General features: G+C 49.1%; 1 protein-coding gene across 6 annotated transcripts in view; it reads right to left on the bottom strand.

Moving 5' to 3' along the window:
• Positions 1-17516, bottom strand: part of TRIO (trio Rho guanine nucleotide exchange factor) — a 312768-nt gene extending 295252 nt beyond the window's left edge. For all 6 annotated transcript variants that reach the window (XR_007245439.1, XM_048507596.1, XM_048507598.1 and 3 more), the window contains exon 1: positions 17050-17516. Coding sequence is in view for 5 of the 6 variants with exons in the window: in XM_048507596.1 (XP_048363553.1) it covers positions 17050-17194 (145 nt within the window). In the remaining variant the exon portion in view is untranslated. The remainder of the gene's footprint in view (positions 1-17049) is intronic.
• Positions 17517-18569: the final 1053 nt, after the last annotated feature.

The following is an 18569-nucleotide window of genomic DNA, read 5'->3' as shown; positions in this document are numbered from 1 at the left end:
TTAAAAGCTTGTTTTAATAGTTTTCATTGGGTGGAAAGGCAAAATATGCAGAAATCTAACACTGAGTTTACTCATTTCAGTATTTTCTAAATCTCTATTGTTTAAAAATCTAATGTTTGTAAAAATTATGTCCAGTTTTCTATAGAACACAACTGGTACCTGTAATTACCTTCAACAGAGCTACTAAATGTTCAGTGACATACCAAACAGAAGATGACGCTGAATGTTAGAACCCAGCAAAATTTTATATACAAAGTTTATAACATTATAACGTAATGAGCTCGCACATTAAACATGACTCCCTCTCTTTCCTGATAACAAAAACAAGCCACGGTCTTGCATTTTGGTAAAATCAGCTCAAACAATTCTATATTCTACACATTACTTTATTTGTGTTAATTTGCACTAGACAATATTATAGAATTCATCTTCTTATGAGCATATCTTATACTATTGCATATAAGCATTTATACTATTGTTTGGGCAATTCCCCAAAAGCACAGTGTCCACATTCTATATTTGACACTAGTTATATATATTCATTATATATTACAAAGAATGATGGTATCTGCATGGATACAAGAATAAGCCGAACATGGCTCAGTTCAAACTGCATGTCCCAAGAATGATCTAATCTTCCTTGGGTACAGTTTAGTGTACCATACGAATTAAATTGATTCCCCAACTGCTAGCAAATGACAAACAGAGCCACGGTTTGTGCCAATTATGGTTTTGGTAAGAAACATGAATTGAACTAATGGCTGAAGGCACAGCACTTAGAAATCTGAGTGCTGAACAGGAATGAAAAAGTAGCCTCTCTTAATCATCGATTTGGAAGCTCAGACTATGGCTTGGGTTCTAAACTGCTATTAACAGAAGCCATGATTTGGTGTGATGTCCACATTAAGCCTATATAGCATTATCCATCATATTCATTCATCCATCCGTCATACCATATTTCACTCCCTGATCAAAACTAATGCAGACATACACAAACATTATACTGTTTTTTCTTCCCAGGTTTCTCAAGATGGGGGACCAGGCATCGATGTGTAAGACCTGAACTTTGCACTCATAAATAGCAGTTTTAAGATTTCACTTAAATTTGGATACCAGTTAAAAACGCTGTTCTCACCACACTGATAATCCTGCTGTTGGGCTGAACCACTTTTTCTAAAGACTGTATGACTGAATGTTCCATCACAAACAACTCCCTATGCATAAAATGCCATCACATTAGGAAGAAAACAAGACTAGAGCTCTTCTCCGCAAAACCAAAGTGCTGAGAACGTTTAGTGAACAGGAGAATTTAAACAGGTAAGACCCCATCTGCAGCATTAAGCTCTACAGCCTAATTTAACACTTCAGTGAAAACTCGGCCTTAAAGTTCCAACAAAAGATCCAAAACAGTCCCCATATGAATATAGAAAGTATTGCTGTAATTTCATTGAGTGTTAATGCTTTTGGAAAGAATCCATAAAGATGGATACTTCCCAGAAATGTAAAACAAAGTGCTAATAATTACATGGATGATTTCTAGTAAGACATAAGCCATTGTTTCAGAACCTCTGCACAAGCAGCATATTCTTTTTGCAATTCCAATTCAGATATTTTAGCAGAAGGGAAAAGCATCTTAGGTTTTCTATAAGACAACAAAAGTCAAACATACCTCAGAGAAAAAAGGTTCTAAGTTACCCCCAAAAAGTACTGTTTTGTTATAACATAAGAATGGCCTTGCCTGATCTAGGAGAAACATGGCAGAATGAGACAGCCTGTTGTTTTTTTAATCTCTTGGTTGGTTGAGTAGTCAGAAGCCCAAAAGTCGCTTTTTGCATCATTCCCCCTCCCTCCTCTTCACAACTACCTAGTGAGGGTCAGTTAAGCTGTGGACTTGCGACAAGCCCAAGGCCACCTGGCAGGCATTCATGGTTGAGCAAGAGATTTGAATCCAGTAGCCCCAGATCCTAGTATGACAAGAATGATGGAAAGAGCCATCCCACCTTTACTCACCAGAACGGACCATTGGATACTTACTGGGAAGTGTCCTTCTCCTGGGGGCTAGTAGGCCATCTTGGTGGGTGGTTTCATACCCCTATCTCTGGGAGGCAGGAACTAACTTTTTTCTACTTCCTGTCCTTGGACTCCGCCCTCGCCAGTATTAACTGACATAGCCGCAAAAAAAGGAAGAAACTTGGAACCTTAACGGAATAACCATAACAACATAACACAAAACAACACAGCCTATGACTATGAATAGTCTAGTATTGGCAAACTTCTGAACGTAGGGTTCATTAAGTATATATACACAGTAGAAGACTGAAGGAGCACATCTGGACATTATGCTGAGGGGAGGGCCAAGATGGCCTACTAGCCCCCAGGAGAAGGACACTTCCCAGTAAGTATCCAATGAGGTCACAGTTCTCCTGGAAGTAGGCCCATCTTAAGTCAGGATCAAAAGCAGTCCTTAACTTCCGGGTGGGTTAAGCATTAAGAGTCAGAGATGTGCTCCAGCACTCTCCCTGCGGAGAATGCTGTCTCGGCAGCAGCAGGAAGTTAAGTTTGTAATGCTTCACGAGATGTAGAGGTGGCTTGACCAAATTGCGGCCTTGCATATTTGCTCTACAGAAGCTCTATTACGAAAAGCTGCATTGGTTGAAGCAGACCTTACTGAGTGTGCAGTAATACCTGTTGGGATTGGAAGATTTATAGCCTTATGGGCTTCTATGATACAGGACTTCAGCGTGCAGCTGATGGAAGATGCTGGTTGTTGGCATTACTACATTAGGTTGTGAAATGTTAATGAAGAGGCTGTCTGATTGACGGATATCCTCTGTCCTAATAATGAATGCCTTTAATGCTCTGCGGGCATCTAGGGTGTGCCACAGCTTTTCAGTAGGTCTAGAAGGTTTGGGACAAAAGCTTGGTATAATTATTTCTTGCTGTAGATGAAAAGAAAGAAGAGCTTCGCCTTAGGTTTTTGAGCGTAGAGGTCAGTGTGTGGGACCACTCTATATCTGGATGAAAGAGTTACAGCAATTGGCGTTAACTGAGAGTGCTCTACGAGTTCAGATATGCGCCTTACAGAAGGTAATGGCTATTAGAAAAAGAGTCTTCATTAGCGTAGCCACCGTGAAGTGTATCGATTGCACTGGTTCAAAAGGAGACTTGGTTAATGCAGTCAAAACCGAGTGAAGTCGCCACGACGGGAAGCGGTGGATTGTTGGGGGCTGAGATTGCTTAACACCTCGAGAAAGAAAGCGAACGCTACATCGGGATGACGTGAGGCTGGGACCCCTTGAAATTCCTTCCAGACAGTGGACAATGCGGCCACTTGGCGTCGCAGGGTAGAACTTTTCAGTCCTAATTCAAATCCTGACTGGAGGAATTCCAGCACGTGGGACATAGATGGAGAAATCCCGGAGGTAGATTTGTCTGCCCTTAGTCCATTTGACGAAAGTCTTCCATGACGCATTGTATATCTGAGCGGTGGCCCTGTCTGCGGAGGAAGCCAGAAGGGTGTCGCTATACCTTTCAGGCCTGAATAGCCTTTCTTGCTATGCCGTTCCCTTTTTCAACCTCCCGCACGCGGTTAAATGAAGCCAATCCGGGCCGATGGATGGATCAGGGGTCCCTGCATTAGTAGGTCCGGCCTTTGGGGAGATGGAACGGTAGAGCACGTTGCCATTTCCTGGATGACCCAAGCAAGGTCTCCGGGGCCAAAAGGGAAGCGACCTAGTATGACGGAAGACTTCGTTCCATGATATTTTATTTTGCGTAGTAATTTGGAGGCAAGTACTGGAGTTGGGGGAATGCATATAGGAGGAAATACAAACCCATTTAAGCAGATGTCAGAGCATCCGTGCCGCACGCCGACTGGTTGTAATATCGGGAGAAAAATTGGGGTACTTGACAATTTTCCTGAGTCGCGAATAAGTCCACTGCCGGATGGCCGAACCTCTGGGTTATGAGTCTGAAGACTATTTTGTTGATCATCCATTCCGCCTCCGAAATGGTCCTTCGGCTTAACCAATCGGCTTCTATGTTTAGTTTTCCCTGAATGTGTTCTGCGTGCAGGGACTGTACGTGTCGTTCTGCCCACACTAGGATCTTGCGCACCTCCCGTTGAAGCTGTGAAGACCTTGAACCTCCCTGATGATTTATGTATGCCTTTGCTGTTAAGTTGTCGGTTCTTATTATTACATGATGTTGATACACCTCGCTCTGGAAGCTCTGTAGTGCCAGCTTGATCGCTCTGATTTCTAGCATATTGATGGGAAGCTTCGACTCCTGCTCGGACCAGGTCCCCTGGACATACTTGTTGTCCAAAGTGGCACCCCATCCCTGTAGGCTGGCATCCGAAAAGATTTGGGGTCTGTTTGGAAACAGGTAAACCTTTCCCTGAGACAGGTGCGTTCTGGACGTCCACCACCGAAGGGAGGTCTTCAGTGCATTGGGAATCTGAAGCATCCGGTCCCTCTTTTCTATTATGTCCATCTGATAGGGACGGAGAAACTGCTGAAGCGGTCTCGCGTTCATTCTTCCCCACTGGATCATGTCGAATGTCGAGACAAATAGTCCTAGGAGACTTGTCAACTGCAGAAGTGGGAATTGTGTGCTGCGTATCACTGTTGCCACGAACCGTTGTATTTTGAGTATCTTGTCGTTTGGAAGAAAAAACGTGTTTTGGTTGGTAGAGATTATTGCTCCCAGATGTTCCATCTGCTGTTTGGGAATCAGGGAGCTCTTTTCCTTGTTTATGATGAATCCATGCTCCTCCAACGTTGACATGACTAATTGCAGGTCCCTGTTGGCTTGTCCTACTGAGGTTGATCGGACTAGAACGTCGTCGAGGTACGGGTGGATGTGTACCCCCTGGCGTCGTAATAGTATGATTGGTGCTATGAGGACCTTTGAGAACACTCTGGGTGCAGTGGCCAACCCAAACGGCAGGGCTCTGTATTGAAAGTGTCTCCGGTTGACCGCGAAGCGAAGGTACCTCCGATGCGTTGGATGTATCGGGATGTGCAGGTACGCTTCTGTAAGATCGAGGGATGTCAGTAGATCTCGATGTCTTAGTGCTTCGGCAATTGTTCGCAGGGTCTCCATCCTGAACTTGCGTAGACGGATGTGTTTGTTCACATACCGCAAGTTCAGGATGGCACGCCAATCTCCACTCTTTTTGGGGACCGTAAAAAAGTGGGAATATACTCCCAATCCTCTCTCCTTCTGTGGAACCTCTTCTATGGCATTGATGTCTAGTAGATGCTGAATTGCCTCTGTGGTTCTGATTCCTTTGACAGAGTAAGGATTGAGAGGGGATGAAAGAAAACGTTGTTTTGGGAACTGGTTGAATTCGATGCTGTATCCCTGTGATATGACCTCTTTAGTCGTCCATAGAGTAGAGCATGGTCGTCCTTCCAGGTGTGCTGAAAATGTAGAAGGCGACCTCCTACTGGGATGGTTGGATAGTCATGCCTTGGAAGTCTTGTCGTTGTTGAAGAATTTTTCCTCCCTCTTCCTGAAGGCCGAAAATTACCCTGCCCGAAAAGGACTGGTTGATTTAGGTTGCCAGGAGGGTCTTCGTGGTTCCCATGATGAGCTCTTGTTGTCCCTGGAGAACCGTGGCAGGGCTCTCTGAGTTCTCTGAAAGGTCGTCCTGGTCTGTTTGTGAGGAGCGTTGCTTTCGAACGAATTTTGGCAGGGTCTTCCTGTTGTCTTTGCCAACCAGGATCTTGTCTAGATTCTTTTCCAGAAATAACACATGTTTCCGTGGAGATGGTAGCTGGCCACGACCAATTTGGAGTGTAAATCTACGGACCAAGCCCTGAGCCATGCGATCCTGCGGGCTACTGTGGCGGAGGCCATTGATCGTGCAACGAAAGACATTGAGTCAAAGGTGGAGTCCACGAGAAATGAGTTGACCTGTAAAATGCGCTCAATACCTTCTCTAACCCCCACCTGCTCAGGTGGGATCATATCTAATAGACGTCTGAGCCAAAATACGGAAGCTCTGGCAAGCTAGGACTGAAAGATGGTACTAGTGCTTTGATAACGGCCGCCGCCCATTCGTGAGATAAGCCTAAGAACAGGAGTCAGCTTTTTTTTGTCAAGCAGATCTTTTGGAAGAACCTTCCCCTTCTTTAGAGACTTGCTCCTCCAGATTGTAAAGTTAACTATCAGAGCCTCCACCAGGGGTACCCGGAGAACACTATTAAAGTATTCTGGGACAACATAAAGTTTTTGGTTATGGCCGGTAGTCGCTTTAGAGGAGGCCGGGTTATCCCAATCTTTCCTGATCCTGGTTTCAAACATTTCTGGGACAGGACAGCATAGAGAATGATCTTCAGAATTTGGGAAGTAGTCCCTACTGCCCTTTGGTCTCCCTTTAAGTGGTTGCTTGGACACGCCCTCGGCCCCTGGGGGGTCCTGCGCGTCCTCTGCGTCATAAAGATCCAAAGCTGCGATTGCCTTATTGATAAGCAATGGTAAATCTTCCACTTTGAAAAATCTTGCGTTTTGCTCAGTTTGGTCACTAGGTGGCTCCTCTGAGTCAGAGAAGCGGCCTGGTTCCTCCACAAATTCTTCCTCACTGGCCTGATCCTCTCCTGGGAAGGAAAGAGGATCCCTAAGAGAGATAAAGCTGAGGCCTGAGAGTTGTCCCCAATAGGGGAGCTAGAGCGGGACCTGACTGTAGTTAGGGGAACCTGACTACTGCTCAATATTCTATTAGACGTCCGTTCTATCGCTCTCTCCATTGTGGAGGCTAATAGGGAGGCGAAGTCCTGGGGTGAGAGGCTTTGCCATCCCATAACAGCACATGCATTATCAGGGGCATCCGAGAGGGAAAGTTCCCTGTTCCCCTCTCCCTTGCCCGCGGATGGGTCTTGCCTGATCAGATGGCTCCCTTCCGTTTCTGGCGTCTCGTCTGTGAACGCGGGGATCTCCACAGTTTCCAGCGTCTCCTCCTGGAAACTCCCCCGTCCGTCTGCTCCCTGGCTCGTGCCCGCTGCGATCCCGCAGAGGCTGGCCTGGCTGCCGCCCATTGTGCCCAGCGTAGCCATGGCGCGCCTCTGCGTCCCGTCCCTAGCTAGGCCAGGCACTGCCTCGGCGAACTCCGAAGCCCGCCTCGCAGCTGACCCAGCGGCCGCCCGAGGGGGAGGGAGCGTTCCTAGCCGTTGCCGCTCTGGTGCGCTCCGCGGTAGAGCGGGAGAAGGTTTCCCTCGGGGGGGAAAAAGATTGTGCCATGCATTAGCCTCAGGCTGTTTAGGCGCCTAAGCTGCTCTTTACTACGGTCTTCCCCCTAACGCACACACGAAGGGTTGGGAAGTAACAGAGAACACAGAAGGCAATGGGGCAACAGACACTCACTCACACTTAACGAAAAAGAAACGGAATAAGACAAAAACACAGGTTCCTGACTGGTCTATCAAGGAGCGGCTGGAGTTCCTTGCTCTCCCGTTTTTGAGGCAGAAAGAATACTGGCGAGGGCGGAGTCCAAGGACAGGAAGTAGAAAAAAGTTAGTTCCTGCCTCCCAGAGATAGGGGTATGAAACCACCCACCAAGATGGCCTACGCCTCCAGGAGAAGATCACTGCCTTTGAACATGAAGGATCTTCATCTTGGGCTATCATGGCCAACTGATACCAGGACTACTCTGCAGATTTCAAAGCTCTTTACTGACCTCTAAGAAAGAGGTTAGTCCGCAGACACAAGTTATCCAATACTGAAGTGGCCAACTTCTCCCAGTGGTCAGGTAAAGACCTCTTCCAATTAACAATTCATTTAACTAGAGATGCTCATGACTGTACAGGGCAACTTTAACATACAAAGTGTGCTCCCTGAGGTTGAGTTATATGACCCCTTGCCATTTTTCTTGGTGATGGCGCAACCACACTCCAAGGGCCTCTTCCAGAGACAGCATCACTCACATGCAAGATAAGTTCGGCTGAAGTCACTTCGTCACAACGTCCTCCAGTCACTCTCCATAGTGATGCCCAGATATCAAGGCTGGAGTCACAACAGCTGCCACCCATGACATACAGATAATTTCTCTCAATGCTGTCCAGATGATACTCTGAACGCTGCAAGTTTGAACAAGTAACCCATTTTTTAAAAAATACTGAAGGAAACCATCAGCTCTGCAGAAACACTATTAAGAACAATGTTACTTTATTTCAAATATTTATATGCTGCTTTTCAAGCAGGACAGGGTGCCTGTGGCAGCAAGTATCAAGCATTAAAGCATTTAAACATTAACATAACAGTTATAAAGTATATATTTAACACTACAATTTTAACATTCTCGAATGCAAACCAGAGGCGTAGCTCCAACCGGGAGGGGGGGTGCAACGCACCAGGTGCGCACCCCTATGGGGGTGTGATGAGGGCATTCCGTGGGCGGAGGGCGTACCGATGCACCGGGCACTTTCCCCCCTTGCTATGCCCCTGATGCAAAAAATACACACAACTAGGGAGAAGAGCCATTAATGGTAGAAATGAAGATCTAATTTTTAGTTACCATAACAGGAAAGGCTACTTTCCTTGCAGACCATTTCCAATGCACACCTGGCTACAGAGCAGAACTGTGCACAAGAAAACCCAAACAGATGCTGCCTCTTTCTCAACTTCTGAAAATGAGCTTTCCTGCCAAATGAGGTGGTGAGCAAAGTCTTCCACAACATTTTAATAAAGAAAACTTGCTACAGCCACTGGGGGCAGGTGACACTGCTTAGCGGGTTTGTTACAGCCTATCAGGCCACAAAGTTATCCACGAGAATATTGTTAAATGACTACACCCTGAAGCCCATGTTATGTGTGCCAGAAGATGTGAGGAAACTAACAAGACAGGAAGCACCAGAACTTCCTGTTTACCATCTCACATTGGCACTTAAAAAAGGTGGAGTCACATTCAGCCTGTTATGCCAGTGGAAAAATAGGTTGAAAGGCCACAGCCGCTATTATTGGCTTTCAGAAACATAACAGTTCAGGCTTTCACAACTAAGATAGCTGTAAAATCGGTGACTGTTCCAAAGAGTTCCGTCTATACCAGGGGTAGGGAACCTGTGGCTCAAGAGCCGCATGCGGCTCTTCTGCCCTTGCACTGTGGCTCCACAAGCCGAGCTGCTGGCCCCATCCTTGCCCGCCCTGCAGGCAGCAGGGCGGGCACACCAACTGCCCACGGTCGGCTGGGCCGCGCCGCAGGCTTCCCCTCTCGCCCACCCCATTGGAGCAGGGCGGGTGCTTTCCCGGCGGCCGGTGAGGCCAAGCCACTGGCTTCATCCTTGCCCATCCTTGGTGCATCCATGCGCGTCTCAGAATGAGCGGAGTAAAAGGTTAAAAAAACCCTATATATATAGTGTTATCTTTATTTTAAATGTCAAAAATTATTTGCGGCTCCAAGTGTTTTCTTTTCCCGTGGAAAACGGGTCCAAATGGCTCTTTGAGTGTTAAAGGTTCCCTACCCTTGGTCTATACTCCATGACACGAGCGCTTTAAGCAGCCCAGATAAACTAGGCTTTTGTCAATTCTAACACAGCAGCTAGAGGGGCAAGGAGTTCAGCTAGCCTAGGAACAAATCATGAGCACATTTCCAACATGAGATCAGCATGATTTAGAAGCTGAACTTCTTAAAATTAGACACAATAAAGTGTAGTTCCAAGACACTCCAGTAGCTCCAGTTCTGATTCCCACACAGAAACTCTCCTCCCAAGGGCCACCTGCCATCTTTCTACCGACAGCCCCTGTTGCTTGTTCACTAGTCAGGGGGGAGGCAACATTTTCGCTTGCTGCAGTAGATCTACTGTTTAGAACCTGTCTTAGACTCTAATGCCCTTTCCCAAAAATACAATTGGTGTGCATTTGCTCACAAAAACACAAGCAAACCAACCAAGGCAAGTTGAAAGCTTCTCACAGGATCCACATTTTCCCAGTTTTAAGCAATACTGGTCTTGACTTGGATAAAGAAAAAAATGCATTTTAATATACACCTCTACCACTTTGCAGACCTGCAACCCCCTTCCCTTCACCATGTTCCACTTTCTTTCCATTTCTGCATGGACCACCAGATTGCTTGCTTAATGGTTTCATTTTTATCCCACCCCTCCTTCAGTTCAGCAAGTAAATGGTCCACAGCTGCCAGGGAACCAGATGGCAAAGAAGGGATCAGCCCACATGTGGCGAATCCACCCCCAACACTCTATCCCCGGCCAGTAGAACCCCTACCAGTAGAACTGACCACAGGCACAAGGACAGCGGCATCACAACTCTTTCCGTTCCCTCATAAAAGCCTCAATTTTTCAAAACTTGAAGGTTTAGAGTTTTGATTTTACAGCTAACATGAACAGAGATCTTCCTGGACTGATGCAAAGTCTAGATCCAGGATTGCTAAAGTCCTATTCCAAACAGCGCAATTTTTCGGATTATTTGAGGTGCACCGCTGAGTTGAAGACAGGAGCCCATTAAAGGGCAAGGTCCTTCCTGTTGTGGCACCAGCTTTGTTAAATGAACTCAAACCCTCTCCTGGCAATCGACCACTAACCTGTGAGTGCCAAGTTGAGTTCTCACCTCACCCCAGACGCTCGTGAACTGCTAATGTTTTTGTTACTTAAAATCTTCTGCTAGTTTGCCTGAATTCCTGCTCATTATTTGACCTAAACTAGCTGCGGTTATTCTGTAGTTCTGAGCATTTAGACCACATTAAATAATTTCCTGATATGCTGACCTTCTGGATGCAGGGAATTTAAGTCGAAAAGCATTAAAAATGCTACTCCTTCATTTGCAACCTTAACAGGAAATTGTCAAGAAATTACTACAGCATCATACTTTACTGAATGCAGTTTCATCCTCTCAACAAGGCCTTACTACTTTCATAGACTCTGCTACTTCCAAGATTGTTGTGATTAGACACCCTGTTTAAGTTGACTAATATTGAAATTCATGTAAAAGAAATGCAACCGGGCTGGAACACCTTGTCACCAACAGCTGATCCTTTACTTCCAACATGTTCCAAAGCTAGAGAGATACAAGAAGAGGGATGTTAGAGTGAATTGCAGCTAATGCTTTTGTATTTCACATCCGAACAGGTTAATTTCAATTTCTTCAGCTGTTGTGGAAATTTTCAGTTGCATTCTGAACATATAATATACGGAAATAATTGTAATATAGCTTACCAATCTTATTTTGAATGGTGTGATCTGGTAGCAATGCGAATGGATAACATCCTGACAATTTTAAATCACAAATCTATTTCAAGGTTAATGCAAGGGACATTTTTAACATTTGGTTTGGAAAAATGAGAAACCACTTCCACATCTGCAGGATGAAGTCAGACAGACAGAAGATGCTCAGAACAACATTTCAGGCCAGAAGGACAGAACAAGCTTTTGGCACCAGCACTTGGCCTCACGAAGATGAAAAGAGTCCGAACAGAGCAGCCTGGAACAGGACTGAAGTAGAAATCAAAGAACAGCAAAGCCAGATAACCTTTTTTAAAAGAAAAAAAGACGAAGAAGCTTAAAATCAAGGTGAAGCCAGATTGTTAAACAGAAAGGAACTATTACAAGGAACAAAATGTTGGGCAATGAAAGGAATTGCCATTTTCTTTGCCTTATTTGTTGCAATGGCTCTGGTATCTACAATCCTCTGCTCTGAAGCCCTTTGGGAGCAAAAGTAGCACACAAACTGAGAAGACCATCAAGGTTCCCTGAAAATCAGGTCACCACCATTATCAATCCTCCCTGCGCTTGGTAGTGCATTAGATGCTCTATGGTACACTTACGTCATGGGGAAGGAACAAGGCCCCACAGTCCTGGCCAGATGAACTATGTGAACACTCCATCCTCCCAAAAAACACACTCTTAGTTGCAGACTGCTAGAATTGGAAGGGGCCTCTCTAGTTCAACAAACAAAACCCAAAAATTAGTACATCCCCAACAAACAGTGACCTGATCCTCTGTGTGAAGACCCTAACTCTCCCCCCCCCCCACACACACACACACAAAATCAGTTCCTCTGGCGGAGAGCCTTTACCATTGGGAAGGTTCTCCAAAGATTCAACAAAGCTTCCTATATCCTCCCATAGTTTCTACCCAGTGGACACATCCTCTCCTTCTTCCATGCAACAGCCCTTACAGTCACTGAAAAGCACAAGTGGACCTGCCCTCTGCCATGCACATGAATCCCCCAGCAGACTATCTGACAGTCTCTGAAGTTTTTTAAAAAGGCAGAATTGTACTGGTCCAAAGTATTCAAAGCTGTTAATTTTTACTTGATACTCATGAGGTAAGAGGAAGAAAACAGCTGAAATGTGATGCCCGGAGTGCAACCATTCAACAAGAATATTCTAAAACCTTAAATCTGATTCCTGGATTTCAACAGTTTAATAGGAATATTCTGAAACCTTAAGATACTTTCAAAGTTACATGAAGAACTGTAAAGAACTCAGAAGACTATTAACATTACACAACCTCCTACATTCTTATTGATCTGGTTCGTTCGAAGTCACTCTTCTGTTTTTGGAAGATATTTAAAATATGTACCCCACCAAGAGCTATGCCACACATCAAAACTGGAGGGTCAAGTTACGTAATCGGAGGGAAAAACCACCAAGGAAGAAGAGCACAGAAAAATATTTTCTCTTCAGTAGAATGAGGTTTTCAATCAGGACACAACAATGTTTTTACACGGCTTAAAACACACACAGGTTGCATATACTGTAACCACTATTGATTTCCACTGATAAAAGGACCCAACCATATACAGTAGAACATCGAAAATCGGTGCCTTCAACAATCATCGATTTCAGAAATAGATGATTACCAGATGCCAATTTCTGCCATCTAAAATCATCGACCGCCTCAATTTTCGGCGGCCACCAAGGTACGCAAACACAGTTGCGCGTACGTAAACGGCATTGCGCATGAGCAAACGGCGTACCTCGAAATATGCCATTTTCAAAAATCGCCAATAATCTCCGGACAGATTATCAGCGATTTTTGAGGTTTCACTGAAGCCAGAGACTTAAGCCCACAACCTGAACAAACAAGCACCCTTCTAAACTCTGCACACTGGATTTGGTGACAAGTGTTATTCTGCCTGTTATTTCAAACATTAAGAAAACATTCTTCCCCCGCCCCCAGAAAAAAAGATTACAACACTGAGAATTTCGAAGAAGTGCTTCTTTATTTTGAGCATGACCTGAAACTTGAAGGTTGAAACTGATACCTTCTAGGACCAGAAGACCCAAAGCCAACACTTTAAGAGTGAGAGAGCTATTTCAATGCCAGCCCTTCCGCAAAGGAGACCAGGATGCACACACCTTTTTGCCATCCTGCTTGGGTGCCTGTGTGTTGTCCCTTAGAACAATCATGTTCTCAGGTAGGTTTGTTTTTAATGTAGATGAAAAAATTGAGAGCTGTGACAATCCCAAACCAAAGACCACACAAGACGTTTTATTAAGTCCAACAAAAGCAACGCAACACATTGTGCAAGGTTTCAAGTCCTCTCAGAATTCTTCATCAGGCTAAGATGACAAAATAGCTCACTATTAATCATACCATTACAAGTCCTGGCCATTCTGCCCCCTTCCCTTAGTTCTTCCTTGAGCGAAGTTGAGCACTGACAGGTCTTAGTGCTGATGGTTGAGGTCAGGCTCACCCGACCTGGTCAGCTCAGGCGGCCAGTCCTTTCTAGCAAGATTTCAAAAGCTAAGCAGACGTGGCCGCAGATGGGAGACCATGGTGGAAGCCCAGCGTTGCTATGCAGAGGCAGGCAATGGCAGACTTCCTCTGCAGTCTCTGGCCCTGAAAACCCCATGAGGGGGGTCACCATGAGTCAGCTGCAACTTAACAGGAAAAAAACTGCAACAACAAACAACCCAAAACTCCTGCCCTCTCTCACACACACACCTGTTTTGAGTAACTAGTCCAGTGGAAACATGTAATTGCACACATTATTAAATACATTCCATGCCATAAAAAGGACACCCTTTCTCCTAATGACTCATATCCCTCACCCCCAACAGCTGCTGCACTGTTACAAAGTCAAAGCCTCCCACCCCCTTGCTGCAGAAGGTAAAGCCCAGCTGCCGTGTGTGGCTGCCTAATGTTACACTCCTACTATGTCCATGAAGAACCACTGAAACAGACTCTCCCCCGCCCCTCAGTGAACTTTCCCCTCCCTGCTTCCTTTTTCTCAATTCTTGAACACAGCATTTCTCTCCATTTTGGCCAACCCACAGTGCAGCACTTCGAGTGTCAGGCCAAGTGCAAACCCCACCTCTGCCACGGAAGACACGGCCTCCCCGCTCTTTCTGGTGGCTGGGAGATTAAATGGAGGCGGGAAGAACAATGTCCTCAGCTACTTCTGGTCTCCTCTTGGGAGAAAAACAGGAAAAAACAGGGTTTGCATCTCTAAAATACACAATGTAAACTGGTGAAGGTCTCTCCTCTCCCATTCCTTGCACAAAGAAAGCCACTTCAGAAATTTTGACACCTTTTCTGAAACCATGACATACAACACATTTGAGTGTTTAATACCATTTGAGAAAAAATGATGTCACCTAAAAACTATCAGAGTGAAGCCACACATCAGGCTTGAGCTAATTCTTAAAAAACAGCAAGTCTCCCTCTCTGATTCTCTCTTGCATTTTTACAGCCTGTTACAGTTTCTAAATCATAATTTTTACATGGCAACCATTCCCATGGGCCCACAATGGCCAACAACGCGACTGAAAAACAAATCAAATAAATCCTATGGCAAAAACCCCAGAAGATAACAGGCAGCAAAGCTATTTTCAAGCAAAAAAGACTGAAACAGATAGGCAGGAGCAAACAAGCTACGAAAGATTCTTCTTGAGGACTAGCAACTTTCCTGGCCATATTTGCAGGGCTCTTCTGGAACTAAAGCTGGCCCACACCAGCCTTCACCCAACAGTGGGTGATTTCCCACTGGCAATCAATCCTGGGATAGTCACCCGAAACATCCAGGTTTCCTCGTGATCTCCCCACTGCCAAACCACGGAACACAGATCAATCCCGGCTCTGTCACACACACACACATCTCTCCTGTACCTGGTTGCTTGTGCAACTTTTTAGCAAAACACTACCAATCCACATCGGTGGGGAGGTTCAGGGGCCTGATGTAGTTCAATTTCCCACCGTTCCCAGTGACGCAAATGCTGCCGGTCAATCAGAGCATGGCGGCCCGTGCGCGATGTGCACACAGTTATTTCTTTTTGTTTTCATCTCATTTGGTTTTGTTTTGTGCGGCGTCTTCTGTTTCAGTCTAACGTTTAACCTCTCTGACGAGAGAATGAGAGCAAGGGGACGCTCGGCATAACATTTAAACTCAGAAGGGGTGCCCTGCTCACGGTCTCGCATCTTCACCGGCTGATGTGATGACATGAAGAAAAGTTCCTGCCTCAACATGGCATGACAACCAATGAGGAGAGACCCGCCAAGCATTTCTGGAATCCGATGCAGGCCTACAAGTCTTCCCTGGGAAAATGGTGCAGTGACAATGTTGAATCCGCAATGAAAGGTTGTGGTTCATTTTGAAACTTGGATTAATCTACTTTTAATTTTCAGTGGGAAATCGCCCAGTGTTGCAAACCGGCACACATCAGAATGCCTCCTCCAGTCAGAGCTGGAGCACAACCAGAACGCTCTCAGTTTTCAACAGGCTGGCAGCATTATTAGCACCAGCAGCCAGCAACTTCCACCCAGATTTTGTGACCTGAAAAGATAAAGAGCGCCCAAGACAGCAGAAAACACACTTTGAGCTCGATGCCCTTTGACAGCTGCCCCTGAAGCCACACAGACTAGGAGGGCCTCCCTCGGTCTCCGTGCGAAGAGGCTCTGCCCACAAGACTCGGAAGAAGTAGCCACTGTGGGCGTCCGGGGACATGAACCCCCCCCCCCCCGCACACACTCTCATAGGCAGAAATGCTGAGGCTTCACGGTGACACTCCCAGCAGAGAGTCCAAGTTTCTCTCCCACCTCACACCTCTGGCCAGGGCACCCAGTCCCCCCCCCTTCCCTGCCACACACACAAAGGAAAACGAGATCAGGAGTCCCAGACTGTGTTGAGGGGGGGGGCAGGGAGCGAATTGCCATAATGACTTCCATGGAGAGTGAAGCCACCCCCAAAATGGCTGCCCCAGGAGGTGGAGTCACGTGGACCATGGCCCTCCACAGCCTTCCTGGGAAGGAGGAGATCCTGAGGAGGGGGAGGGAGCCCCCAGCCAAATAAAGCTTCCCCCCCCCCCCATCCCCGCTCACCAGGCCCTCCAGGGCAAGACTCTCCCATTCAAAGGGAGGCCAGCAGCGGGTACCTGGCCCTGCCTCCGCAACAGGTGCCCAGAAGAGAGGAGGCTGCCAGGGGCCCCCCGGGACGGGGGGGGGGGAAGAGAAGGGGAGCCGCCACCAGAATGTCACACACACACCGGCGGGGGGGGGGGGGCTGTCTTCCCTCTCTGCTGCCTGATCGCCATCAGGGCTCCCCCTTCACATCCCCCAGGCCCGGCCCGGCCTCCCAAGGGGGGCGACGCTTGGCTGTCCTCCCGGGCTCCGGGCTCTGCTTTCCCCCAAGGGAGCCGACGGCGGGGAGGGGGTCCAGAAGGTCCCCCGGTTTCCCCCCCCCCCCGGCCTGCCTGGCTCCCCCAACCAACCACCCTCCCTCCCTCCCGGGGGCCTCCCCTCCGGGGCAGCGGCGGCGGTGGTGGGGGGACTCCTGAGGCCACGGGCGGGGGGAGAAGGGCCAGTGTCCCATATTTTAACCCCAGCCCGGGGGGGGGGGCAGTAAGGCGCCTCAGAGCCCCTCCCCCAGGAAAAGGCCCCGCCGCCGCCGCCGCCGCCGCCCCCCTTGCAGAGGGAGAGCAGGGCACACTGGCGGCGGCGAGGACAGACAAAGGCGCCGGCCGGGACACCCCCCCTTTGCCCCCCCACCCACCCCGCCACGTGGCCCGGGCTGCCCCCGGAGGCCCCGATCCTGGGAGGAGATCCCCCACCGCAGTGGCGGGGCCCAGAGCCCGGGGGGGGGGGGGACACGCACCGGCTCGGAAGAAGGCGGCGATGTCTGCGGAGTCTTTGGCCGCGTCCTCCGCCCCTTCGCCGCCGGCCGCGCTGCCGCTGGGCGAGGAAGACGAGGCGGCGGCCGCGGAGCAGGAGGAGGAGGAGGAGCCGCCGCCGCTGTTCATGGCTGCTCCGGGAGGGCCTCGGGCGGAGGGAGGGACGCAGGGGGGGAGGGAGGGCTGCTCACCTCCCCGCCGGACCCCCGCCCGGCAGACCCATCCGGCGGCGGCGGCGGCAGGAGCCGGGAAGGGGGGGGGCGGAGGAGCCCCTCGCAAGGGCGGCCAGGAGGAGGAGGAGGAGGAGGAGGAGAAGCCTCCAGCCCCCGTCGGAGACGCCGCGACCACGATCGCCCCGGCGGGCAGGCGGGCAGGGAGGGAGGGGCCGCCTCAGCCCGCGCGCCCCGGGAGGGTCTCGCCGCGCGCCGCCTCCATCTTGGCGGAAAAAGAGGCACAGGGCGGGCGGGGGAGGCGCTTGGCCCCGCCCAGGGAGGGAGGGAGGGAGGGAGGGGGCGCGCTCGGGAGTTTCCGGAGGGCTCCGTCAGCGCTCGTCCGACGCGGCTGCCCGGGGGAAGGACGCCTCCCGCCCGGATTGGAGCGCCTGGCGACGCCGCCCGCCCATTGGCTGCCGCCCGGGAATCCCCTTCCATGCTGCGGAGGGGGGGGGGGGCAGACAACGCCCGCCCCCCAGGCTCTCCCGAAGGTTCGGCGAGAGGCCGCTTGGACTGTGGCGCTGTCGCGGCCCGGCCGCCCCCCACCCATGACCGCTCCCGCCCGGACCGCTCCTCTGTGACTGCCCCGCGGGGCGGGGCGGGAGGGGAAGAGGGAGCGGGGGGGGGCTGGGATGTTCCCGCTCCTCACTCTGGCACAGCCCCCCCCCCGGACCCCGCCCGCGGCTCTTCCCCGCTGGGGCTGCATTTTGGAGCAGGGGGATCCTAAGGGCGGTGCGCTGCCTCCCCTCCAAAAAGCTGCTGCGGTCAGTGGGCAGCGTCCGGTGGGGGACGTGCGGAACAAACGGCCACGAAAAGCTTCTTCCTCAAGCCCCCCCCCCCCTTGCTAAAATAGCACCTGTCATCTGGAGGAGCTGCTGCGGAACCTGCGGGTGGGGGGGGGGGGTAGAGGCTCCTAGAAGGAGGACTCCTGCAGTCCTCAGCACGTGTCATCTCAGCAGCACGCTGGCCGCCCCTCCCTCCTTGGGCAGGGTTACCAACTCTGGGCTGGGGAACTCTTGGGGGGTGGAGAGTGGGCTCCGGGGAGGGCAGATGCCTCGTTGGGATATAATGCCATAGAGCCCATCCCCCACAGCAGCCATTTTTCTCCATGAAAGCTGATCTCTGGTCAAGGGATCCGTTGTAATTGTCCCCCACTCTTGGAGGCTGGCATCACTGTTCTTGAGTTGTGTGTGTGTAAGTAAAAGAAGGCCGGACACACGCAACCTTCACCGAGTACATTTTGACTGCAAAATAACATTTGAATGACATTTCAATAACTTGAAATCCGCAGC

This window comes from Sphaerodactylus townsendi, linkage group LG09 (genome assembly GCF_021028975.2).
Source record: "Sphaerodactylus townsendi isolate TG3544 linkage group LG09, MPM_Stown_v2.3, whole genome shotgun sequence".
In the NCBI taxonomy this organism is placed as follows: domain Eukaryota; kingdom Metazoa; phylum Chordata; class Lepidosauria; order Squamata; family Sphaerodactylidae; genus Sphaerodactylus; species Sphaerodactylus townsendi.
The sequence above is the reverse complement of the archived record's forward strand: the minus strand, read 5'-3'. Positions and strand labels throughout refer to the sequence as shown.